We start from the raw sequence: 26,734 nt of genomic DNA on the forward strand, positions 1-26,734 counted from the left end.
CTATTAAGGCAAGTCGTCCAGGTCCTGAGGCAGCAAAGCATCCCCAAACCATCACACCACCACCACGCTTGACCTTTGGTATGATGTTCTTACTGTGGAATGCAGAGTTTGGTTTTCGGCCAGGCATAATGGGACCCATCGCGTCCAAAAATTTGACTCGAGTTTGCCAAAAAGCACCTGGATGATCATCAAGACTCTTGGAAGAACGTTCTATGGACAGTTGATTCAAAAGTATAACTTTTTGGACGACATGGTTCCAGTAATGCCTGGCGAAAACCAAACTCTGCATTCCACAGTAAGAACATCATACCAAAGGTCAAGCATGGTGGTGGTGGTGTGATGGTTTGGGGATGCTTTGCTGCCTCAGGACCTGGACGACTTGCACCAGTCCCTCTTGCAGCAAAGCACCCCCACAGCATGATGCTGCCACCCCCGTTCTTCACGGTTGGGATGGTGTTCTTCGGCTTGCAAGCAACCCCCTTTTTCCTCCAAACATAAATGATGGTCATTATGGCCAGACAGTTCTATTTTTGTTTCATCAGACCAGAGGACATTTCACCAAAAAGTACGATCTTTGTCCCCATGTGCAGTTGCAAACTGTAGTCTGGCTTTTTTATGGTGGTTTTGGAGTAGTGGCTTCTTCCTTGCTGAGCGGCCTTTCAGGTTATGCCGATATATAGGACTCGTTTTACTGTGGATATAGATACTTTTGTACCTGTTTCCTCCAGCATCTTCACAAGGTCCTTTGCTGTTGTTCTGGGATTGATTTGCACTTTTCGCACCAAAGTACGTTAATGTCTAGGAGACAGAACGCGTCTCCTTCCTGAGCTGTATGACGGCTGCGTGGTCCCATGGTGTTTATACTTGCATACTATTGTTTGTACAGATGAACGTGGTACCTTCAGGCATTTGGAAATTGCTCCCAAGGATGAACCAGACTTGTGGAGTTCTACAATTTTTCTTCTGAGGTCTTGGCTGATTTCTTTTGATTTTCCCATGATGTCAAGCAAAGAAGCACAGAGTTTGAAGGTAGGCCTTGAAATACATCCACAGGTACACCTCCAATTGACTCAAATTATGTCAATTAGCCTATCAGAAGCTTCTAAAGCCATGACATCATTTTCTGGAATTTTCCAAGCTGTTTAAAAGGCACAGTCAACTTAGTGTATGTAAACTTCTGACACACTGGAAATTGTGATACAGTAAATTAATAATGAAATAATCTGTCTGTAAACAATTGTTGGATAAATGACTTGTGTCATGCACAAAGTAGATGCCCTAACCGACTTGCCAAAACTATAGTTTGTTAACAAGACATTTGTGGAGTGGTAGAAAATCGAGTTAATGACTCCAACCTAAGTGTATGTAAACTTCTGACTTCAACTGTATATACATACAGTGAGGGAAAAAAGTATTTGATCCCCTGCTGATTTTGTACGTTTGCCCACTGACAAAGAAATGATCAGTCTAATTTTAATGGTAGTTTATTTGAACAGTGAGAGACAGAATAACAACAACAAAAATCCAGAAAAACACATGTCAAAAATTTTATAAATTGATTTGCATTTTAATGAGGGAAATAAGTATTTGAACCCTCTGCAAAACCCTTGTTGGCAATCACAGAGGTCAGACATTTATTGTAGTTGGCCACCAGGTTTGCACACATCTCAGGAGGGATTTTGTCCCACTCCTCTTTGCAGATCTTCTCCAAGTCATTAAGGTTTTGAGGCTGTCGTTTGGCAACTCAAACCTTCAGCTCCCTCCACAGATTTTCTATGGGATTAAGGTCTGGAGACTGGCTAGGCCACTCCAGGACCTTAATGTGCTTCTTCTTGAGCCACTCCTTTGTTGCCTTGGCTGTGTGTTTTGGGTCATTGTCATGCTGGAATACCCATCCACGACCCATTTTCAATGCCCTGGCTGAGGGAAGGAGGTTCTCAGCCAAGATTTGACGGTACATGGCCCCGTCCATCGTCCCTTTGATGCGGTGAAGTTGTCCTCTCCCCTTAGCAGAAAACCCCCCAAAGCATAATGTTTCCACCTCCATGTTTGACGGTGGGGATGGTGTTCTTGGGGTCATAGGCAGCATTCCTCCTCCTCCAAACACGGCGAGTTGAGTTGATGCCAAAGAGCTCCATTTTGGTCTCATCTGACCACAACACTTTAACCCAGTTCTCCTCTGAATCATTCAGATGTTCATTGGCAAACTTCAGACGGGCATGTATATGCGCTTTCTTGAGCAGGGGGACCTTGCGGGCGCTGCAGGATTTCAGTCCTTCACAGCGTAGTGTGTTACCAATTGTTTTCTTGGTGACTATGGTCCCAGCTGCCTTGAGATCATTGACAAGATCCTCCCGTGTAGTTCTGGGCTGATTCCTCACCGTTCTCATGATCATTGCAACTCCACGAGGTGAGATCTTGCATGGAGCCCCAGGCCGAGGGAGATTGACAGTTATTTTGTGTTTCTTCCTTTTGCGAATAATCGCACCAACTGTTGTCACCTTCTCACTAAGCTGCTTGGCGATGGTCTTGTAGCCCATTCCAGCCTTGTGTAGGTCTACAATCTTGTCCCTGACATCCTTGGAGAGCTCTTTGGTCTTGGCCATGGTGGATAGTTTGGAATCTGATTGATTGCTTCTGTGGACAGGTGTCTTTTATACAGGTAACAAACTGAGATTAGGAGCACTCCCTTTAAGAGTGTGCTCCTAATCTCAGCTAGTTACATGTATAAAAGACACCTGGGAGCCAGAAATCTTTCTGATTGAGAGGGGGTCAAATACTTATTTCCCTCATTAAAATGCAAATCAATTTATAACATTTTTGACATGCGTTTTTTTGGATTTTTTTGTTGTTATTCTGTCTCTCACTGTTCAAATAAACCTACCATTAAAATTATAGACTGATAATTTCTTTGTCAGTGGGCAAACGTACAAAATAAGCAGGGGATCAAATACTTTTTTCCCCTCACTGTACAAGGTCGTCAAGGTTCTCATTAGCAGCTTTGAGAATTTCCTTGTATATTATGCTCTCCCATCAGGGTGCTCTGGCTTTGTAGGACCAACCCTGCCAGGCAGGCTCAGAATCTTGAGGGGTCAGTGCTGCTCTAGTAGGTCTCTGACCACATTTATCTTTCTGTTTTTTTGGCTGCATATAGGCAACTTACAGCATGGCCATAAAACAGATGGGGACTTGTCTTTGGTGTATGGATCACTCAGGTGGGTGTCTAGGATATAGGGTTGGGGACCGTTCCATCATGATAGGACAATAAAAAAATAGATTAGATGTACACTTTATTTTTTTAAGTATATCCCTCATCTGCACAAAATTGAAAGCGCTCTCTCACAAACCCTGCTCACAGACACAAATTGGTTCTGGGATATGCAACCATTTCCTTTCTCACTCACTTAACACCACACTTTTCCAAACACAAAAACACACGCCACAACTTCCATCACAATACATACCCACATACTGTGCCTTCTATGTCTTCGGTTTGCTATGTTTTTATCTCCACTATGTTGATTGAGTACTTGTGTTCTAATTAGTTATTTTTGAAGATGTATTATTTTGCTTGTCATCCTTTCTTGTAATACCGTCTTATCCCTTTATAAAATACTATAAATGTGTTTTATTATTACAATCCCTACCATGGCTAGTATTGGGTGTTCCATTATTCGACTCCTCTATTAGAACTTTCAGAATAGCCATGGAGTAGTCTTTGTGTCATGGAACGTTTGGTTGTCATTATACAGTTTATCGACTATGAGAGCAACACGCTTCCCTTTTAACCTATTTTCATTGAAGATTAGGTACAGAACTTTGCGCCGTTCTGCAATCTCCCTCGGGAACTGATAATTCATGCCTATTTTCGTGCCAGCAAGTCTTTTACCTTTTAACCATTACTTTATCCTTAAAGAAAGCAAATTTGGCAACGATTGGACGCTCATATCTCGGTCCTCTTTGTCCGAAACGGTGTACACGTTTGAGTTGGATTTTATCGACAGCATCGAGTGGGATTTGAAGCGCTGTAAGAAAGAAGTCCTTCACAATTTCTTCGGTAACCTCTCCTTCTTCTTGGATACCCGTAAGTATTAGATTTTCTCTCATCGATCTAGTCTGTATGTCTAGTAAGGCTTCTCTCAGAAAGTTGTTCTCCTTTTTAAGTTCCTTAACGTCAGTTTCTATCTTAGTGACTGTCCCTTTTAGCTTTTTTGTATCTTTCTCCATTATCACAGCTTTTTCGTCACTCATTTCAAGACTCGCCTTCAACTGCGCAGTTTGTCATTTATCAACTTCAACAGATCGTTTTCCACACTTACCAGTCCCAGTGGTGAAAATCATAAATCTGTATCCGTTGAGGAGTCGCGTTCTCTTGGAGATTGATTCTCCTCGTTTATCCTCCGTCATGTTTGAGTGTTGCTTGTTGTTGTAATATTTGTTGCTACATTTCTCTAGCCTTATGATTTGTTTTGTTATCCAGATTTAATGAAGTATATGAAGTGCTAATATTTAGTCTAACTTACTGATATTGAATATTACGTTTTTATCTTGAGGTGATTCGCACCGCTGTGTGTTCAATACGCCATCTTGCAAACATCTGCAAACTTAATTTGGTGTCTCCAACACTATCATTAAGTTGAATCAACTGCCCAAGGACCAGGTTAGACGAACCTCATGGTTTCAGTATATTATACCATGATCATGATGGAAAGCTGGGGCTCCAGAATATTTTTGTGTGTTCGAAGCACTTAAAAATCACCAGTAAGTCACTAACACTTGTTTGTATCTAACTAGCTATATGTATTCCATAAAGCTTGCTAGTTAGCTTGTAATTAGGACTAGTGAGCTGTATCCGTCCAAATAACAGCTATAATATTCTTCTGCATTTTTATATTTATGCAAAACTGGAGATTCCACCAAGTAGGTGTAGATATCGCTATAGGCTACTTTGGGCCATTTGGCAGGGTTGTCTCCCCAGCTGGTCTCTGGCAAGTTGAAAGGCCATATAGGCAAACCAACAAGAATACACTTTTCTAAATACCTAGACCGTTCAAGGGCAAGTGAAGACTGGAAGTACAGTCGTGGTCAAAAGTTTTGAGAATGACACAAGTATTGGTCTCCACAAAGTTTGCTGCTTCAGTGTTTTTATATATTTTTGTCAGATGTTAATATGGTATACTGAAGTATAATTACAAGCATTCCATAAGTGTCAAAGGCTTTTATTGACAATGACATTAAGTTTATGCAAAGAGTCAATATTTGCAGTGTTGACCCTTCTTTTTCAAGACCTCTGCAATCCACCCTGGCATGCTGTCAATTAACTTCTGGGCCACATCCTGACTGATGGCAGCCCATTCTTGCATAATCAATGCTTGGAGTTTGTGGGTGTTTGTTTGTCCACCCACTTCTTGAGGATTGACCACAAGTTCTCAATGGGATTAAGTTCTGGGGAGTTTCCTGGCCATGGACCCAACATTTCGATGTTTTGTTCCCCAAGCCACTTAGTTAGCACTTTTGCCTTATGGCAAGGTGCTCCATCATGCTGGAAAAGGCATTGTTTGTCACCAAACTGGCTACCACTACCCCGGCCAACAGCTCTGCACCCTCCGCTGCAACTTGCCCATGCCCCCTCCGCTTCTCCTTCACACAAATTCAGACAGCTGATGTTCTGAAAGAGCTGCACAATCTGGACCCCTACAAATCAGCTGGACTAGCCAATCTGGACCCTTTCTTTCTAAAATTAGCTGCCGAAATTGTCGCAACCCCTATTACTAGCCTGTTCAATCTCTCTTTCGTAACGTCTGAGATCCCCAGAGATTGGAAAGCTGCCGCGGTCATCCCCCTCTTCACAGGGGGTGACACTCTAGATCCAAACTGTTACAGACCTATATCCATCCTGCCCTGCCTTTCGAACATTTTTGAAAGCCAAGTTAACAAACAGATCACCGACCATTTCGAATCAAACCGTACCTTCTCCGCTATGCAATCCGGTTTCCGAGCTGGTCATGGGTGCACTTCAGCCACGCTCAAGGTCCTAAACGATATTATAACTGCGATCGATAATAGACAGTACTGTGTAGCCGTCTTCATCGACCTGGCCAAGGCTTTAGACTCTGTCAACCACCGCATTCTTATTGGCAGACTAAATAGCCTTGGTTTCTCAAATGACTGCCTCGCCTGGTTCACCAACTACTTCTCAGATAGAGTTCAATGTGTCAAATTGGAGGGCCTGTTGTCTGGACCTATGGCAGTCTCTATGGGGGTGCCACAGGGTTCAATTCTTGGGCCGACTCTTTTCTCTGTGTATATCAATGATGTCGCTCTTGCCGCTGGTGACTCTCAGATCCACCTCTACGCAGACGACACGATTTTGTATACATCTGGCCCTTCATTGGACACTGTGTTAACAAACCTCCAAACGACCTTCAATGCCATACAACACTCCTTCAGTAGCCTCCAACTGCTCTTAAACACTAGTAAAACTAAATGCATGCTCTTCAATCGAACGCTGCTGGCACCCGCCCACCCGACTAGAATCACTACTCTCGACGGGTCTGACCTAGAGTATGTGGACAACTACAATCCAAAGTTAGAATCTCCAATCCAAAGTTAAATCCAGAATCAGCTTCCTATTTCGCAACAAAGCCTCCTTCACTCATGCTGCCAAACATGCCTTCGTAAAACTGACTATCCTACCGATCCTTGACTTCGGCGATGTCATTTACAAAATAGCCTCCAACACTCTACTCAGCAAATTGGATGTAGTCCATCACAGTGCCATCCATTTAGTCTCCAAAGCCCCATACACTACCCACCACTGTGACCTGTACGCTCTTGTTGGCTGGTCCTCATTACATGTTCGTCGTCAAACCCACTGGCTCCAGGCCATCTATAAATCACTGCTAGGCAAATCCCCGCCTTATCTTAGCTCATTGGTCACCATAGCAACACCCACCCGTAGTATGCGCTCCAGCAGGTATATCTCACTGGTCATCTCCAAAGCCAACACCTCCTTTGGCTGCCATTCCTTCCAGTTCTCTGCTGCCAATGACTGGAACGAATTGCAAAAATCTCTGAAGCTGGAGACACTTATCTCCCTCACTAACTTTAAGCATCAGTTGTCAGAGCACCTTACCGATCACTGCACCTGTACACAGCCCATCTGAAATTAGCCCACCCAACTACCTCATCCCTATATTGTTTTTTATTTTGCTCATTTGCACCCCAGTATCTCTATTTGCACATAATCTCTTGCACATCTATCATTCCAGTGTTAATACTAATTGTAATTATTTTGCACTATAGCCTATTTATTGCCTTACCTCCATAACTTGCTACATTTGCACACACTGTATATATATTTTCTTTTCTTTTTTTTTCTTTATGTTTTGTTTTACCCCATATGTAACTCTGTGTTGTTGTTTTTATCGCACTGCTTTGCTTTATCTTGGCCAGGTCGCAGTTGTAAATGAGAACTTGTTCTCAACTGGCTTACCTGGTTAAATAAAGGTGAAATAAAAAAATAAAAATCTGTTCTTGGATGGTTGGGAGAAGTTGCTCTCGGAGGATGTGTTGGTACCATTCTTTATTCATGGTTGTGTTCTTAGGCAAAATTGTGAGTGAGCCCACTCCCTTGGCTGAGAAGCAACCCCACACATGAATGGTCTCAGGATGCTTTACTGTTGGCATGACACAGGACTGATGGTAGCGCTCACCTTGTCTTCTCCGAACAAGCTTTTTTCCGGATGCCCCAAACAATCGGAAAGGGGATTCATCAGAGAAAATGACTTTAACCCAGTCCTCAGCAGTCCAATCCCTGTACCTTTTGCAGAATATCAGTCTGTCCCTGATGTTTTTCCTGGAGAGAAGTGGCTTCCTCGCTGCCCTTCTTGACACCAGGCCATCCTCCAAAAGTCTTCGCCTCACTGTGTGTGCAGATGCACTCACACCTGCCTGCTGCCATTCCTAAGCAAGCTCTGCACTGGTGGTGCCCCGATCCCGCAGCTGAATCAACTTTAGGAGACGGTCCTGGCGCTTGCTGGACTTTCTTGGGCACCCAGACACCTTCTTCACAACAATTGAACCTCTCCCCTTGAAGTTCTTGATGATCCGATAAATGGTTGATTTAGGTGCAATCTTACTAGCAGCAATATCCTTGCCTGTGAAGCCCTTTTTGTGCAAAGCAATGATGACGGCACGTGTTTCCTTGCATGTAACCATGGTTAACAGAGGAATAACAATGATTTCAAGCACCACCCTCCTTTTAAAGCTTCCAGTCTGTTATTCTAACTCAATCAGCATGACAGAGTGATCTCCAGCCATGTCCTTGTCAACACTCTCACCTGTGTTAACGAGAGAATCACTGACATGATGTCAGCTGGTCCTTTTGTGGCAGGGCTGAAATGCAGTATAATTTTTGGGGGGGGATTAAGTTCATTTTCATGGCAAATAGGGATTTTGCAATTAATTGCAATTCATCTGATCACTCTTCATAACATTCTGGAGTATATGCAAATTGCCATCATAAAAACAGGCAGCAGACTTTGTGAAAATTAATATTTGTGTCATTCTCAAAACGTTTCACCACGACTGTAGTTACGACATATCTAAGACTAGGGAATTAGATCGATATTAAGTTCTCTCGCAAGCCAGCCAACTAACGTCAGCTAACTGACAAAAAGGCTAGGGGTAAACAAACTGATGTAAGTATAATGCGACAGTTTTACTATCTTTACTGTCAGTGTTCGCAGGTCAGGTGACAAATTAGTGGCTGAATAAGTATCATGCAAATCATTTGTTGTTGTGACAGCCAAGTATGTTAATAACGATACTTGAGGCTGCTGAAAACGTTCATTGAAATGACAAAAAAAAATTCAGTAGTTTGCTTAGGATGCCGCCAAAATTAGGCTAATTACATGGGAGTAACGGGAATACCCTATGGCTGTACCCTACTCGGGGGCGTTGTCACGTGAAGCCACGCCTCGCTGTGTGTGTGTGTGTATCTATATTGCCTGGATTGGTACCTGATTATTTTTATTTTTTTAAGCAATCTGTGCATTGTGTCTACTTATTGTAGATTGCAATGTAACAAGACAACTACTGTAGCTAGCTAGTTTTGCTACTGCATATTGGGCTGGGCGTGTAGAATAAAATTTACAATGATTATAGCTAGCTATTTACAAAGTAACAATGGTAAAAAAAAAAGTATAACTAGAAGAAAAAAAACTATGGTAGCTAGCGTCTGTCTAATATGTACGGCGAAATTCACATTCGTTTAAGACAAGATTTCTCAACAGAAAATCAATGTTGTGCTCGTTAGTCTTTCTTAATTTGCGAAACTATTTATTTTGACAAGTCAAATTCTAACTAACGTTAGCTAATATGAAAATAATCTAGTTTGGTTAGCCAACTACAGTACAGTGAAGTACCCAGCTAACGTTAGCTATTCAATGTAGCTATGATGATTGCATTAAAGGTACCGTTATTGCTTACGTTCTAAACAATATCTCATACAAGACGTAACTGTGACTGACATTTAACAGTGGAGTCTGCTGGTCTTAACCAAAGATGTATCTGTGTTTTACCTTTTCCTGTATTTACACTCCTCTTCCAGGCGCAACCACAACAAACCGCTCTTGAGCTTCAGACCAACATTCTATCGCTCGAGCTTTCCCAACGAAACCCAATCTGTATGTCCCGAAGTCAAGCTTTTATTTGGTCAAAATCCGCATATTTACGTTTCCGTGCTCCGTTTGTGCGGACCTTCGAGACCTGTGCAAAGCCGCATATTTACGTTTCCGTGCTCCGTTCGTCTGGATCTACGAGACCTGTGCAATAGCACAACCACTCTCTTCTATGCAGTCTCTCCGGGGCTTTAAATCATTTTAATCCCAATTTCCAACCGCCGTTCTGTCTGCCTTTAATGGCGGCGTGGGGGAAGCTAGAAAAACCCAAAAAAATACACTTCCAGAGAGAAACAGGAGGATTTACCACCTGGATTCACCGGGCAAGCTGATTGGATAGTTTCTCTGTATTCTTCCTGTTGGCCTATGATATACGTCTTTCGTTGCCAATAGTTAAAAAGCTTTATCAAATATATGTATAACTCATTGATATATCTGTGGCTTTATCATAGCAGTCTCTGATGTCAAAAGAATATGAAACTGTAATACATTTCTGCCGTCTTGTCTCAAATTATGAACCACGGAATATTGCATTACACCCCATTCCCGGAGCCACCATCATGGCGTTTGTTTCATGTCTGTATCTCAGCTGGTTATCTTTAAGCGATATTAGGTTGACGTCATCTTTTGGAGAAAAAAATAAATACTGCAGCAGTCTGCAGTGAAGGGCAGCTTGTGGTTATTAAAAAAGTAATCGATGGAAGTTCTAGACCTACATCAATCAACATAGCATTCACGACTCTTTTGCCAACGACAGACTGACCCTGCTTTAAACTTATTTGAAGCATTGACATCGCACATGACAAAGATTTAAGATCAAAGGCCTGATTACCTGCATGTCCACCAATGTTGTTTACATGTTGAAATGTCCTTGTGGTCTGTCTTACATACGGAAAACCCACAGAAGCCTTAAGACACGGATCTGTGAGCACCGCAGCAATATACGGACAGGTGAGACAAAACATCCGGTTGATGTTAATTTTGTACAAACTGGACATCCTATTAGTTCTCTGAGATACATTGGAATATAAATGGTCAAGATGTCACGCAGGGGATGGGACATTGAGAGGAAACTTATTCAAAGGGAATCTTTCTGGATCCACAGGCTCAACACACTGTCTCCTCTTGGCCTTAACGAGGAGTTTGACTTGAAACCGGTTTTATAGTTTCATTACGTCCAAATTGTGTGTTTAAAAACAAATCCTAAATGAACATTGTGTGAATATTGTATGTATATTACTGTACATATTGATTGCATTCCTTGTATATGATCATATATTTTGATACATTGAATGTTAATATTGTGAACCTACGTTATACATTTTTTACCACCTGTTTCAGGAAGTGATGTCACTGAGTATTGCCCCTATATATATGACCTTCCACCTGGGATATGGATGCCTGAAGAAGACCACTCAGTTCTCTGGAACTGTCCAGAGCAATAGGAACGCACGGAATCTTGAAATTCTCTGGAAATCCAGAAAAAAGTTTTATAGAAATGCCATATGTATTTAATGTAATATTTGCTCATATGATTTCTTTAAAAAATACATGCAATCTCTTGACTTTTTCTCTCAAATGAATAATAATAATAGCATTATCTTGGACATTTATATAAAAAAAAGTTTTTTCAATAACTCCAGAGAATGACAACCGTTTTCCGTAATTCAGAAATCCCACTAATTAATTACCGAATTTGTATGTGAGAGATGTGAATTGTTAAAAGTCTAACGCAGCTTTTTTTTTCTCTCAATATTAAATCATTTCTGGGTAACATTGTAGTACCTTACTGTGATTGTTTTCAATTACATTGGTCAAAAAGAAACAAAAATAGCTTCTTAGCAAAGAGTAATTTCTCAGGCAATAATTTTGCTAGGACTGTCTGGGAGTGGGGAGGGGAAAACTGAAAATTAGCTGTTATTGATAGAAAGGTTTGGAACTCTCTCTTACTTATTGGTCTATTAACTAATTTACCACATGGTGACGTCACAATGGAAGGCCAAAACTCCATCCTACCAAAACAGACTGAAATTTCAGGCGGTCTTTTCAAACAGCTCTTACACTTAAAGGGTATTATCATAATTTTCACAATGTCACCGTATTATCCCAACCTAATAGTGTGGAATTATATATAAAACACAGGGAAATCTAGTTTGACTTCACTGGGCCTTTAACAGTTGGTCTTTCTGAACAACCCTCTACTCAGGCCTAAAAAAAGTGGGCAGAAAGGTTGAACAAATAACTCTGCAAAATAAATAAGAATATCTATTTTATCGCACCCCATTTAAGAACTGTGTTCTCTGTGAGAGAACAACTGTGACCAAAAGAGCTTGGCTTATTCCTGTCCCACCTATGATACAGACATGTTCAGACATCAGGGATTTAATCATGGAGAAGTTACAGGCTCTCAGGGGCCACTTTCAGCTTGGGGCCAAACCGTGTTGTTTAGAGTACTTTCACCCTCCTCTCCAGCCAGCCACTTTCATCCTGACTGAGATTCTCATAAATAAGTGCTTTTTGAATGCTACCCCCTCCCATCTACTGTACAGTGTACATTATTGATTACTTGTTCTTAACTCCCATTGTTTATTCCAGTGCTCAAGTGGAAACCACTCCTTTCACTCTCGATTTTGTCATTATAATCAGTTGTGACTTTGTCATTCAGTGATTAATATGTAAAAAAAAAAAAAAATGGAGTACCAGTCCGCCACGCTATGAGTTGACATTATGGCTAAGAGATGAAGGAAAGCTAGATGACCTTAAGACAGAAAGAGCAACATACAAGACATGGGCTGTACAGGGGAAAAGCTGGCTGCAGTAAAAAGGAAAAACTGCTTTACATGGTAAACCTCCTCCCTACATCCCTTCTGGCCAATTTGCAGATTATTGTTTGCACATTATCATGCTAAATGTCCTTCAGTTACCAGTGCTTAAACCCATCCATAGAGAATTGAGCTGTGTCATTGTCTGCCTCGAACATGCAAGGTCCCCTACATTCACGCAGTCTCCCCTCACTCACTAGCTTATCTCTAAAAAGTCACTGGGCCATCTCTAAATGTGTCACATTCTCATCGTTCTAGGCTTGACTCACAAGCTCAGACCTATCTCTCCGTCTGTGTATGGGGTTTCTTCCCACTATGATGTATACTGAACAAAAATATAAACGCTAAATGCAACAATTTTACTGAGTTACAGTTCATATAAGGAAATCAGTCAATTGAAATTAATTTATTAGGCCCTAATCTATGGATTTCACAACTGGGCAGGGGCTCAGCCATGGGTGGACCTGGTAGGGCATTGGCCCACCCACTTGGGAGCCAGGCCCAGCCAATCAGAATGAGTTTTTCCCCACTAAAGGGCTTTACTACAGACAGAAATACTCAGTTTCATAAGCTGTCTGGGTGGCTGGTCTCAGACAATCCCGCAGGTGAAGAAGACAGATGTGGAGGTCCTTGGGCTGGCGTGGTTACACGTGGTCTGCGGTTGTGAGGCCGGTTGGACTTACTGCCAAATTCTCTAAAACAACGTTGGAGGCGGCTTATGGTAGAGAAATTAACATTCAATTATCTGGCAACAACTCTGGTGGACATTCATGTAGTCAGCATGCCAATTGCACGCTCCCTCAAAACTTGAGACATCTCTGGCATTGTGTGACAAACCTGCACATTTTAGTGGCCTTTTATTGTCCCCAGCACAAGGTGCACCTGTGTAATGATCATGCTGTTTAATCAGCTTCTTGATATGCCACACCTGTCAGGTGGATGGATTATCTTGGCAAAGGAGAAATGCTCACTAACAGGGAAGTAAACAAATTTGTGCACAAAATAAATAAGCTTTTTGTGCATATGGAAAATGTCTGGGATATTTTATTTCAGCTCATGAAACATGGAACCAACACTTTACATGTTGCGTTTATATTTTTGTTCAGTGTAATTCCAGTTTCAAACAGCAATATTGGGATTCTTTGAAGGGTCAAGGAAGCAAGTCTACTGCAAAGTTGGTTTCTAACAGTACCCATCCAACGTGACAGTAGCCGCTGCAGAGTCCCCAACAACCGGATGTTCCGGTTTTCAGGGGAAATGGAAAAAGAGCATGTGACGCAACTTCTGCTTTTGGACATTAACAAGGCGACACTCCATCTTAACTCCTCCTCCACATTTACTGGAATGGTTGAACAGTGGAGAAGAGAACCTCCCCCGACAGTGTTTTTTCTTCTAGTCAAGACTAGTATATGGGGAATCTAGCTTCAGGTGTTTCTTTAATGCCTGCTACGTTAGCTTAACTAACGTGACAGTAAACAACCAAATTTGAACCAAAAGTGATGTGGGGTAAGCAGGGCACAACACGACAAATATGTACAAGGCGTAGGATAACACTGCAGGGTAAAGGATCCTCTCACCACAATTGGAACAACCTTCTTTCCAGTCGCTTTAATTGTGTGTGTGTGTGTGTGTGTAGTTACGAGCCGGTGTAACTGTCAAAATGGAAGGCACTGGACTCTGAATTGAGGTCATTTTTGTCACATTATCAAAAGGTCCATACACACTCAAAGCTGATTGGGCTAAATGTGTAAGGTCTATTGGTTTTGACAAGACAAACAGGCGATGCCTTGCTCCCAGGCTGTAACACACATATAGACACTACAGGGAGAAAACCTTTCCATCCGAATTACCTAGGGAGAAGCCATTCTAGTCAGTGCCAGCAGTAATGGAGACAACCAGCAGTGCAAGGACAAGAGGTGGAAGAAGCAGACAGGTCTTTGTAGAAGCGGTTTCTTGTTTAGTGGTAGCTCTGATGCAGCAGCGTTGTCTGGTTAGTAAAGTACGTTGTGTTTTCGCCCTGTCAACCCCATACAATGCACAAAAGCTGTGCTAGCTCTGCTCAGGTGGTCAAAGTGTATTACTCAAGTGGCACAACTGAACTCCATTGGTAAAGCACAATAAAGAAATCAGCTAAATTTGTTAAGTGCAGCAATGCGCATACAGATTCAGTGTTATTATAGAAGAATGAGACATCGAGTGACATTAATAACAGTTATTGTCATAAAAACAAATATAAGCACCCATTATAGTAGTGGCAAAGGAAAACTTTGAATAAAAACTATATTCTTTGTCATCAAAATAGGCAACAGCATGATTCATAAAAATACATCGCTTGTTAAAGGAAATTAATTCCTAATAATGACAGTTCAAAGTTGAGTGTCAGAACCGTGCAGGCTAACAAAATTATAGTTTACATATATAACTGACAAGATAAAGGAAACACCAACATAAAGTGACTTAATAGGACGTTGGGCCAGAACAGCTTGAATGCACCTTGGCATAGATTCTACAAGTGTCTGGAACTTCGAGGGATGCGACACCATTCTTCCACGAGAAATTCCATCATTTGGTGTTTTGTTGATGGTGGTGGAAAACGCTGTCTCAGGCACCGCTCCAGAATTTCCCATAAGTGTTCAGTTGGGATGAGGTCTGGTGACAGACGGCCATGGCATATAGTTTACATTGTTTTCATGCTCATCAAACCATTCAGTAACCACTCGTGCCCTGTGGATGGTGGCATAGCCATAGTAGCCAAAATAATGGCCTGCCCAGCATTTTTATACACACCCCTAGGCATGATGGGATGACAATTGCTTAACTCAGGTACCACACCTGTGTGGAAGCACCTGCTTTCAATAGACTTTCTACCTCTCATTTACTCACGTGTTTCCATTACTTTGGCAGTTACCTGCATCTCTCTTTCTTTGTAATAAGCAAATCACCCCAAAAAAAACAAAGAAAAAATAATAACCACTTGCATGTCTCACAAAAAAAAAGGTTTGAAGGCCGCAGGACATTTTCCTTTTGCTTTTCTTAAATTGTTAAAAGAAAGCAAAAATAGTGCAAGAGGTAATGGTACAATTGGATGCTTAAAGTTGGTGATGCAGATGTGACGCAGCATGATCCAGGAGAAGCGGAGTGGGTCTATCCATACGGAGAGGTCGGACAAACCAGTTGGCGTTTATTCCATTATAACGTCCTCCGTCCCTAAATCAAAACACATCCACTGAAGGGAGCCAGGCTCCAACGGACTAGCTTTTCCATGCTAGACAGAAAAGTTAAACCCCATGATGCCTGACATTCCCCCCAGAATAGAGATCAAACTAAGACAAACAGATATACACAGCGGAATATACCACCTGCGCATGCCTTTTATTTTCAGGGCTGGCACGTCCTCTGTAATATAGAATAATTATCTTTCATTGGTTGGGACGCCCTCCTATCCCGGTGCGTCAGTTAATTTTGTCCCCCCCCATGTCCCCATCTACTAGGTCTGTGAGCCACGGACTGAGGCGTCGCCGTCCGGACTGAGGGCGGCTGGGCGGCCCTGCGCCAACACACTGGCGGTAACAGGGGGCAACTGCCCCACCTCACTCACAAGGTTCTCATACTCGCTGCTGTCATCATCATCATCATCATCATCTTCCTCCTCGTCGTCATCCTCTTGCCCTGCGGCCTGTCTGTCCAGGGAGTCAGAGCTGGATCCGTCCCCGTTTCCCAGGTAGGGCGTACTGGGGCTTGGACCAGCACTGAGGCCCAGACCCAGTGGGCTGGGAGAAGGGTGGCCTGGGGAGCCCACAGCCTGGGGCCGGGGGAGCAGCGCAGCACTGGTAGGGGAGGACGAGGAGGGGAGAAGCGAGTCGTCCTGCAAGGAGAGGAAGTCTGCGTAGGCAGGAGGGTTTGCGGAAGGACCTGGCCGCTCGGGGGTGGATGGGGAGTGGAAGGCCACTCTGGACAGGAGGGAGGTCTCCGGGGGCTCTGTGTTCTCCTCAGGAGTGGGACGTGGCTCAGGGTTCTGCGCCTCCTGGAGTCCTGAAGGACAGAAAGAGACAAATAGGCTAAGATTAAAAGACAGGTTCAATAATTTGAGCAGCCAAATTCAAACCCAAATAAGTTACATACTTCTCTCTTCCTCCGTGGTTTTTCGTTTCCTGAGAACAATTTGCTGTTTGAGTTTGTTCACCTCCTCCTGGACTTTCTCTTTCACACGTTCACTCTGCTCAACCTCTCCACATACAGCCTGAAACAGGAAAAAAGCTAGCAATTCAAGAATCATATTATCACTATTTTTCACTCAACCCGTTGAATTTTTCCACATTTTGTTTTGTTACAGCCGAATTTAAAATGTATAAAATTGAGATTAGTGACACACAATAACCCATAATGTGAAAGTGGAATTTTGTTTTTAGAAATGTTTACAAAATCATTAAAAATGAAAAGCTGAAGAGTCAAAAGGTATTCAACCCTTTGTTCTAGAAAGCCTTAATAAGTTCAGTAGTAAATATTTGCTTAACAAATCACATAATAACTTGCATTGACTCACTGTGTGCAATAGTGGTTTACATGATTTTAGTTATGAATACCCCATCTCTGTACCCCAGACATAGAATTTGGTAAGGCCCCTCTGTCGAGCGGTGAATTTCAAGCAGATGTTCAGGTTTTCCAATGCCTCGCAAAGGGCACCGATTGGTAGATCGGCAAAAAATAAAAATAAAAGCATACACCGAATATCCCTTTGAGCATGGTGAAGTTATTTATTACACTTTGGATGGCGTATCAATACACCCAGTTACTACAAAGATACAGGCATCCTTCCTAACTCAGTTGCCGGAGAGGAAGGAAACCGCTATGGGATTTCACCATGAGGCCAATACACAGGAGTTTGGTGGCACCTTAATTGGGGAGGACTTAATTGGCTTGTGGTAATGGCTGGAGCGGAGTAGGTGGAATGGTATCAAATACATGGTTTCCATGTGTTTGATGCCATTCCATTCGCTCCGTTCCGGCAATTATTATGAGCCATCCTCCCCTCAGCAGCCTCCTGTGGGCCAATAGTAATTTTAAAACAAAGAAGGAAGCCTGTACAGAATACTCTGTACTGCTATTCCCTGTATATAGCCATGTTATTTTTACTCTATATTGTTATTCACTGTGTATTTATTCCTCGTGTCACTATTTTAAAAAATGTCTTGTTAAAAGGATCCGTAAGTAAGCATTTCACTGTTAGTCTACACCAGATGTTTACGTAGCATGTGACAAATAAAATGTTATTGGATTTGAATAAAGATATTCCAAAACATGCATCATGTTTGCAAGAAGGCACTAAATTAATACTGCAAAAAATTAGGCAAAGAAAATGAACTTTTTGTCCTGAATACAAAGCATTAAGTTCGGGGCAAATCCAACACAACACTGAGTACCACTCTTCATATTTTCAAGCGTGGTGGCTGGCTGCATCTGGTTATGAGTATGCTTGTCATCGGCAAAGACTACAGAGTTTTTTTGTGGATAAACATAAACGTCATAGAGCTAAGCACAGGCAAAATCCTAGAGGAAAACCAAGTTCAGTCTGCTTTCCGACCCTGGAAGATAAATTCACCTTTCAGCAAGGCAATAACCTAAAACACAAGGCCAAATCTACACTGGAGTTGCTTAACAAGATGACATTGAATGTTCTTGAGTGGCCTAGTTACAGTTTTGACTTAAATTGGTTTGAAAATCTATAGCAAAACTTGAAAATGGCTGTCTAGCAATGATCAACAACCAACTTGACAGAGCTTGAAGAATTTTTGTAATAAATATATTACAAAAATATTGTATAATCCAGGTGTGCAAAGCTCTTAGACTTACACAAAAATATTCACAGCTGTAATTGCTGCCAAAGGTGTTTTTAACATGTATTGACTCAGGGGTTTAATACATCTAAATCAGGATATATTAGGGTTTTATTTTTCATACATTTTTGACAGAGTATTTTGTGTAAAAATAACAATTAAATTCATTTTAAAATCGCACTTTGTAATGCAACAAAATGTAGAAAAGGTCAGGGGGGTTGAATACTTTCTGAAGTCACTGTAGCTATGGTGTCAACCAAAGCACCACATTGCTGTTTATGCAAGTATAGTATGTGACTTGTGTCATGACTATTGTCATGATATTATGACTCTCTCCTTGGTGAGGATCAAAGGTGCCAGATCAGCTTGGCAAATGACTGACAGATAGCCAGACCCCCCCTCTCTCCCACAGGAGAGGAGAGGGGGGTGTTGGGCCGGTTTTATGACTCTTAACAACCGGTCATAAATAGTTTGGAACATTATTCCTGACGTCCAAATGTTTGGAATGGTCAGTGGGGACCTAAATAATAATCATGGCATATTGTTTATTATTTGTGATGTCATTAAGGATGGTATAAATAAATAACTGTAACTCTGAAAGCGTACACATTGTAGTTATCAAGTTTACATCTAAATGTAGTATAAAATATATGATGAATAATTGTTTTATATAAACTTTTGCCCAGTCAGCACAGACATTGTGTTGGCGTGATGGAACGTCCCCTTTTTACCCGAATATAAAAGCCTTGGTAACGAAATTTACATTAGACCAGAAAACGTGAGTGGTGACTGCACGTTTAGAATGGTTAGAACTTTGAATGAGAAAGACCAGGAAGCATGGAGCTGTGGCTACACGGCTTAAAATGGTTAAACCAGAAAGACCAGCCGACGTAAAGCACGAGCTCACGTTACAAATGGTTGAACCGCTACAGACCAGCAGACGTGCAGTGGGAGCTGAACGTTACAAATGGTTGACACTGTAAGACCAGGAAATGTGAGACGTTAGTCCACATGTTTGAAATGGTGAGAAACTCTGAAACTCTCAATCTCTACACAAGAAGAAGAAACTCACTTGACCATAGCATTACCAGTCTGCAGCTGGCATGTAAAGTAGTCTAGAACTTTCACTAAAGACACGAGTTGGGAAGGATAACCCCATCTCAGATAACCGTTGATACATCTGAAGTATCTGGCCATAACAACCACTTCACTACCAGAGAAGCTCTACAAAGGACATTGTGACCTCTGGTGGACAAACCAGAGCCTTACACCCATAGGAGAAGACATTCTACACGTAAATACATTGCATTTGTTACCCAAACAGGCAGTGGTTAGGGTGCTAAGTATTCTGATTACCGTGAGCGTAGTTTCCAAATGTACGTACGATAAGTTTGACTCTCTTTGTGCCTTTATCCCTCCTTCTATTGACCCTTTTAGATAACCAAGCAGTCATGCTGTTGTTAGTCCGCTAGGGACTTTACTTATGTATTAAGTATGTATGTATTCTGTGTTATTACTTGGTTAACTAGTAAATAAATAATTAAGCCAATGTGTATATTGCTGACCCATAAGTAAGGTTAGGGTTCTGGCAGGTTCAAGGATAATGTGACGTTCAGAATGAGACTGATGAGGTAATGATTAATAAGTGACTGTTATCGATATATAAAACACACACACACACACACACACACACACACACACACACTACCGGTCAAAAGTTTTAGAACACCTACTCATTCAAGGGTTTTCTTTCTTTTTACTATTTTCTACATTGTAGAATACATTTACATTTTAGTCATTTAGCAGACGCTCTTATCCAGAGCGACTTACAGTTAGTGAGTGCATACATTTTCATACTGGTCCCCCGTGGGAATCGAACCCACAACGCTGGCGTTGCAAGCACCATGCTCTACCAACTGAGCTACACGGGACATACAACAGTATTAACATTAACATACACTGTAGGGACTCCGGAGGACATTTTGGTGGGTAGTCAACAGTCCCCGATCTACCCCTTGAGTCATGGTCAACGTTTCGAGTAGTGAAGACATCAAAACTATGAAATAACACATATGGAATCATGTAGTAAATAAAAAAAAGTGTTAAACAAATCTAAATATAATTTATATTTGAGATTCTTCAAATAGCCACCCTTTACCGTGATGACAGCTTTGCACACTCTTGGCATTCTCTCAACCAGCTTCATGAGGTAGTCACCTGGAATGCATTTCAATTAACAGGTGTGCCTTGTTAAAAGTTCATTTGTGGAATTTCTTTCCTTAATGCGTTTGAGCCAATGAGTTGTTGTGACAAGGTAGGTGGGGTATACAGAAGATAGCCATATATGGTAAAAGACCAAGTCCATATTATGGAAAGAACAGCTCAAATAAGCAAAGACAAACGACAGTCCATCATTACATGAAGGTCAGTCAATACAGAACATTAAGAACTTTTAATGTTTCTTCAAGTGCAGTCGCAAAAACCATCAAGCACAGTAATGGAACTGGCTCTCATGAGGACCGCCACACGCTTTTCCAACAGCCTTGAAGGAGTTCCCACATATGCTGAGCACTTGTTGGCTGCTTTTCCTTCACTCTGCGGTCCGACTCATCCCAAACCATCTCAATTTGGTTGAGGTCGGGGGATTGTGGGGGCCAAGTCATCTGATGCAGCACTCCATCACTCTCCTTCTTGGTAAAATAGCCCTTACACAGCCTGGAGGTGTGTTGGGTCATTGTCCTGTTGAACAATAAATGATAGTCCCACTAAGCCCAAACCAGATGGGATGGCATATCGCTGCAGAATGCTGTGGTAGCCATGCTGGTTAAGTGTGCCTTGAATTCTAAATAAATCACAGACTGTGTCACCAGCTAAGCACACCCACACCATAACACCTCCTCATCCATGCTTTATGGTGGGAAAGACACATGCGGAGATCATCCGTTCACCAACACCGCGTCTCACAAAGTAATGGCGATTGGAACTAAAAATCTCCAATTTGGACTCCAGACCAAAGTACACATGTCCACTGGTCTAATGTCCATTGCTCGTGTTTCTTGGCCCAAGCAAGTCTCTTCTTATTATTGGTGTCCTTTAGTAGTGGTTTCTTTGCAGCAATTTGAACATGAAGGCCTGCTTCACACAGTCTCCTCTGAACAGTTGATGTTGAGATGTGTCTGTTACTTCAACTCTGTGAAGCATTTATTTGGGCTGCAATTTCTGAGGCTGGTAACTCTAATTAACTTATCCTCTGCAGCAGAGGAAACTCTGGGTCTTCCATTCCTGTGGCGGTCCTCATGAGAGCCAGTTCCATCACTGCGCTTGATGGTTTTTGCGACTGCACTTGAAGAAACGTTCAAAGTTCTTGAAATGTTCCGTATTGACTGACCTTGATGGAATAATGGACTGTCGTTTCTCTTTGCTTATTTGAGCTGTTCTTGCCATAATATGGACTTGGTCTTTTACCAAATATGGCTATCTTCTGTATATCCCCCCTACCTTGTCACAACAACTGATTGGCTCAAACAAATTAAAAAGGAAAGAAATTCCACAAATTAACTTTTAAGAAGGCACACCTGTTAATTGAAATGCATTCCAGGTGACTACCTCATGAAGCTGGTTGAGAGAATGCCAAGAGTGTGCAAAGCTGTCAACAAGGCAAAGGGTGGCTATTTGAAGAATCTCAAATATAAAATATATTTTGATTTGTTTAACTTTTTTTTAATTACTACATGATTCCACATGTGTTATTTCATAGTTTTGATGTCTTCACTACTATTCTACAACATAGAAAATAGTAAAAATAAAGAAAACCCTTGAATGAGTAGGTGTTCTAAAACTTTTGACCGGTAGTGTATATCTTCTAAGAGTTTAATTCGTGAGATGGTAACTCGTTAAACAACTTCTTCCGTGGTGCCCCAAATTCCTAATGAGTTCATTGTTACATGATTAATTTAAAATCGGGTAACAATTAAACATAGTTAGTTGATTCGATAAATAACTGTCATCAGACTAATGAAAGTCACGTCACAACACTTGTATCAATTGAATGGTATGAATAGGAAATTTGCTGGCAGCCAACTCACTTGCACTTTATCTTGTAGTGCACCGTAGACTTGAAAAATTGTTCTGATATCCTTCATCACACCGTCTTTGTCAAAGAATTCAGCCCTGCAAAACATACAGCACATCCCATTTCCATCAAACATGATTCTCAATACTAAAGAATTAACGAGTTGACAGTGCCTACATGTGGGAGACACTCACCCATGCTCTTTGATGACCTTGGCATAGTTGAGTGAGGTGTTGGGGACAGAGGAGACTTTGTATTCCTGCTGGCTGGTGTTGCCCAGGTTCGGGATGCTGAGGGTCACCCTCTGGTTGTACCTGCTGGGTGGAACCAGAGAGTTAGTCTGATGATACACTACAGGCAGCCTAGCTCAAAATACCCTTACGCCCATTAATGGCTGGGGCAGCAACAGTATACTACATTGCTTTGATTGATGCCCAGATCCAATGGATCTAGTTGAGAGTTCAGAAGATGTAATAATCTGCTAATGTCCAGTTTCACCCACACAATCCCTCCAGGCCTCCACCAACCCACTCTGAGCCCTCGAGCCACAGACAGTAGTATTTAAGTCCCCAGCTTGATTCCAACACCCAAGCCTTGAATCCCTACAGACCTCCCGCTGCGCTGTCCATCTGACCCTAGATATAGAATGGCTAGACCTTACATAGTTGTTTAATCAATGTATGATGTATTTGAACGGTCCTTCTTTAAGGAAACCAGTCATGTGAACATTAAGACATTCCGACTCTTAAAATGTAAGATACTGTAGGACCAAGGGACATTTAAACTCTAATGTAATATTATCATTATATTGTCTATTGTATATTTGTTTAATATATAGATATTTTAATAGTGTGTTACATTGTAATGACATATTGATGTTGATTGTTTTCTGTCCAGGGACTACAGAAAAATCTGGTGCAATGGCATGTTGTACAAGGTCCCTGACAAATACATAAAGGAATAAACTAAATAAATGATATGCCTATGCACCTGAGGTGCCTCCACAACTAGCAACCATTTTGTCTGAAAGGAGAGGCCACTACTGTTCGCCACCTTAGTGGAATCTGTGCCACTGGGTCTTTCTGCTTTTATCCAACTCTCACATACATTGACCTGCCTGCACAGGGTGAGCAACAGCCTGGGAATAAACACAGAGAGGAGGCTCAACAGCCAATTTAATGTACAGTTTGCATGTGTGGATTGTTAAAGGGATACTTCAGGATTTTGGCAATGAAGCCCTTTATCTAATTCCCCAGGGTCAGATGAACTCATGGATACCATTTTGACGTGTCTACGTGCAGTTTGAAGGAAGTTGCTAACTAGCATTAGCACAATTGCTAATGTTCCTGTAGACTTCCAGTCAGTGCACTAACGCTAGTTAGCATTGGCTCACGAAACTACCTCCAACTTCCTTCATACTGGACACAGATATAAAAACAATATCCACGTGTTCATCTGACTCTGGGGAAGTATATAAAGGGCTTCATTGCCAAAATCCCTAAGAATCCCTTTAAGGGTGTGTGGATTGTTCAGCATCGCCAACATATGCACCAGCCTGTTTGTGCATGCTGTTCGGTGCATATAGCTACGTGTGGGTGGTCCTACCTGCGGTTGGGTCTGAACAGCACATACTCCAGGGCGTGTGTGGAGTTGTTGGCTGTGGAGATGAAGCTAAAGAGGAGAAAGACTAGGTCGGGCACACCCAGGAGCTGGGTCAGCTGCTTATGGATGATCTGTTCCCTGAACGACATCTGCTGCTGCGTGTTCCTCCTGAACCTGTACCAGCCGATGACATTCTACACAGGGGGGTCAAGTAAAAGATGCACAGACACTGTTTTAGCTAGATACTACTGGCCAATAATACCAAAAAAATTTAATACAAATAGACCTACAATAAATACTCACTTTCCGTCTGTCTTTAAGAATTCTGTTAAGACTCTCTTCATTGACTTGTCCAGCATAATCATAAAAGCTGGTGGGGGAAAGATACAGACAAAAAGTCAATTTCCTCACAGTAGCTCTGCATTAGTTACTCAAAACTTCTGGTGGGGTGGGGCCATCTACTGTTCACTGACAATTACATCACTCATTTGTTGAATGGAAGTACTGTGCGGTATTTGGCCTACAATGTGCATGATGGCATGATCAAGACAAAGCTTCATCTCAGATTGGATAAATAATGTATCAGATACATCACTAGTCTAGGCTAATTATATTCGAGCCCATAACTTTAATAGTTTGCACATAAACCAAGCAATCATTTGGAAAAACCATTTAACGAAAAGTAACGTCACAAAATGTCATTAAGGACAACAAATTCAATATAATTTTTTATAATATAATATCTTACCTAAATAGCTGTGCACAAGGTTCATGATTGTGGACTTCTGTTTAAAAAAAGAACCCAGCAAATGTATGGTTATTAAACACCATCATATATTGTTAGTCTAATGTCATCCCGTGTAGCTCAGTTGGTAGAGCATGGCGCTTGTAACTCCAGGGTTGTGGGTTTGACTCCCAAGGGGGACCAGTATGAAAATGTATGGACTCAATACTGTAAGTCGCTCTGAATAAGAGCTTCTGCTAAATGACTAAAATGTTTTTTTAAATGTAAATCCCACCACTATAAATGTTGAGATGCCTACGATTGTAAGACTTTAGACAGCCTACAGTAATATTGCATACAAAACACATTACCCAGAGACTAGCTACATAACATATTGAACAGCTGCTGTAAAGGTCTTCCACTTTAAACAGAAAAAACAACAAGAGACACTCCTTTTGATCTGAAACCTGCCATTCTAGTTTGACAGAATTCCACAGTAGCATGGAGCATATAATCCGTCAAGACAAGCCTGGAAACAAATAGGTTGGTTTCTTTGACTTGGCTACCCAAGGCCTTACCTACTACTTGGAGTAGTTCAGAACTGCTGATCTGTGTATCACTGATGCTGACAGTTTCCTCTTGCCTAACTTCTCCTAAAAGGAATCCCTCCTGTAGGAGCAAAAAGTTGTTTCTAATTATAAAACGTGAAATAGGCCTAGATAGAGAAACAATCAACATATTGGGCAGAAGTCAATTACTAATCCTACAATGACTCATACAGCACTGTTTGAGGCCTGACACTTTAAGCTCTCCCTTCACATTGTCAAATCAAATCATGTGTCAAATGTCATGTGAAACATTAGGCAGCATCGACATGCAACTCAGTTTGCTGACAGGTGTCAATCCAGTCTTATATCTAATGGTAAACAAAAACTTGTGTGGCTTGAATGGGTGATGACTTATTTGATCAATTCACTTCCTAGTTGTCCAACTAGCTAGCTTGCTAACTGTGTGGTAACATTGCTAGAATAAATTACTCAACAACAAAAAATACAACAAACAATTACTTAGCAAGAAATATGGAGCTACATTTTTAGCCAGTTAACATTAGCTAGCTAGATAATTTGACATGACTAGCTAACTGGCTACAGTAGATAATGCGGAAACAATCTAGATAGCTAGCTTGCTCTATCTTTCTGATAATGATATGACCAGAAGCTAACTAGTTCATTTGTAGTACTTGCTGTGCAGAAGGTGATGCAATTGACATTTTTCAAATATAGTTAACCAACTAACTAACTATGGCTACATCAATGTTGCATTGTCAAAAAAAAATATATACAGTCGACACCACGGAAGTCAGTTGGGTTGACATAGCTAGCATAGCAGGCTAGCCAACTAGCTAGCAAATGTCTCGCTATGTAAGTGATTGAGCTAAATTTGCAACTAGCTAGCAACAGGAAGATGACACTGGGAAATACACTGAGTTTATGCCTGAGAATAACATCCAAATATACACCCGTTGTAACTAAACAAATGTATGCACTCTCTCCCAATTCATTAAAATGTTTCCTGTACTTACATGATCAGAGTTGCTGTTAGCGCTGTGATAACACACAGAACTAAAAGTATAGCCCGAAATGGATGCCGCCATGATGGAAACATCCCATCTATACCTCAATGATACCACCACCACCACCACCCCCTCCCCCTGCGGTTGCACCACAGATAGAACAATGAGCTAGATGTTTAACCGGATGTCTAAATATGAAGCATCCGGTTGGCGGTTCAACTCACCACCAAATATGGCCCAGCAGTGGAGAAGGATGGATTTTGGCCGACATTCGGCTAATTTTCTCATCGATGAAACATTTTATCTCCATACAGTTTTATGTTTCCAAAACTAAAATATGTTACGAATAGAGTGGACTGTTTATTAGACTTTACCCTTTGCCAATTTCTTTTTAAAATGGCGTTGTTTAGAAGGAGTGCAAGGG

The 26,734-nt window shown here is 41.6% G+C and overlaps 2 protein-coding genes across 4 annotated transcripts in view; both read right to left on the bottom strand.

Moving 5' to 3' along the window:
• Positions 1-11,419, bottom strand: part of LOC121571168 (ubiquitin thioesterase Zranb1) — a 40,774-nt gene extending 29,355 nt beyond the window's left edge. The window contains exon 1 of one of the 2 annotated variants that reach the window (XM_041882516.2): positions 10,516-11,419. The gene's annotated coding sequence lies outside the window, so the exon portion shown is untranslated. The other variant, XM_041882506.2, reaches the window with a different exon arrangement.
• A 3,283-nt stretch (positions 11,420-14,702) lies between these two features.
• Positions 14,703-26,447, bottom strand: LOC121571177 (BRISC complex subunit Abraxas 2). Of its 2 annotated transcripts, none has more exons than XM_041882534.1 (9): positions 26,320-26,447; positions 25,316-25,406; positions 24,762-24,798; positions 24,317-24,383; positions 24,017-24,207; positions 22,606-22,725; positions 22,425-22,509; positions 16,628-16,745; positions 14,703-16,537 (listed from the first exon to the last, which is right to left on the bottom strand). In XM_041882534.1, exons 1-9 carry the CDS (start codon positions 26,389-26,391, stop codon positions 15,993-15,995), a joined length of 1,326 nt encoding a protein of 441 aa, XP_041738468.1. In that variant the 5' UTR covers positions 26,392-26,447; the 3' UTR covers positions 14,703-15,992. The 2 variants fall into 2 exon arrangements, with proteins under 2 accessions (XP_041738468.1, XP_041738462.1); XM_041882528.1 differs by having other exon boundaries at positions 22,606-22,728.
• Between the last annotated feature and the right edge of the window lie 287 nt (positions 26,448-26,734).

Source organism: Coregonus clupeaformis, chromosome 1, assembly GCF_020615455.1.
Source record: "Coregonus clupeaformis isolate EN_2021a chromosome 1, ASM2061545v1, whole genome shotgun sequence".
NCBI lineage: Eukaryota > Metazoa > Chordata > Actinopteri > Salmoniformes > Salmonidae > Coregonus > Coregonus clupeaformis.

What these genes read in the sequence shown, in the direction of transcription:
- LOC121571177 (XM_041882528.1), bottom strand. Translation starts at nt 26,391, where the DNA reads ATGGCGGCATCCATTTCGGGCTATACTTTTAGTTCTGTGTGTTATCAC. An exon ending in CTAACAGCAACTCTGATCAT is followed by an intron (nt 25,407 to 26,319) that starts GTAAGTACAGGA and finishes TTGCTCCTACAG; the next exon opens with GAGGGATTCCTTTTAGGAGA. An exon ending in TGAACTACTCCAAGTAGTAG is followed by an intron (nt 24,799 to 25,315) that starts GTAAGGCCTTGG and finishes TTTTTTAAACAG; the next exon opens with AAGTCCACAATCATGAACCT.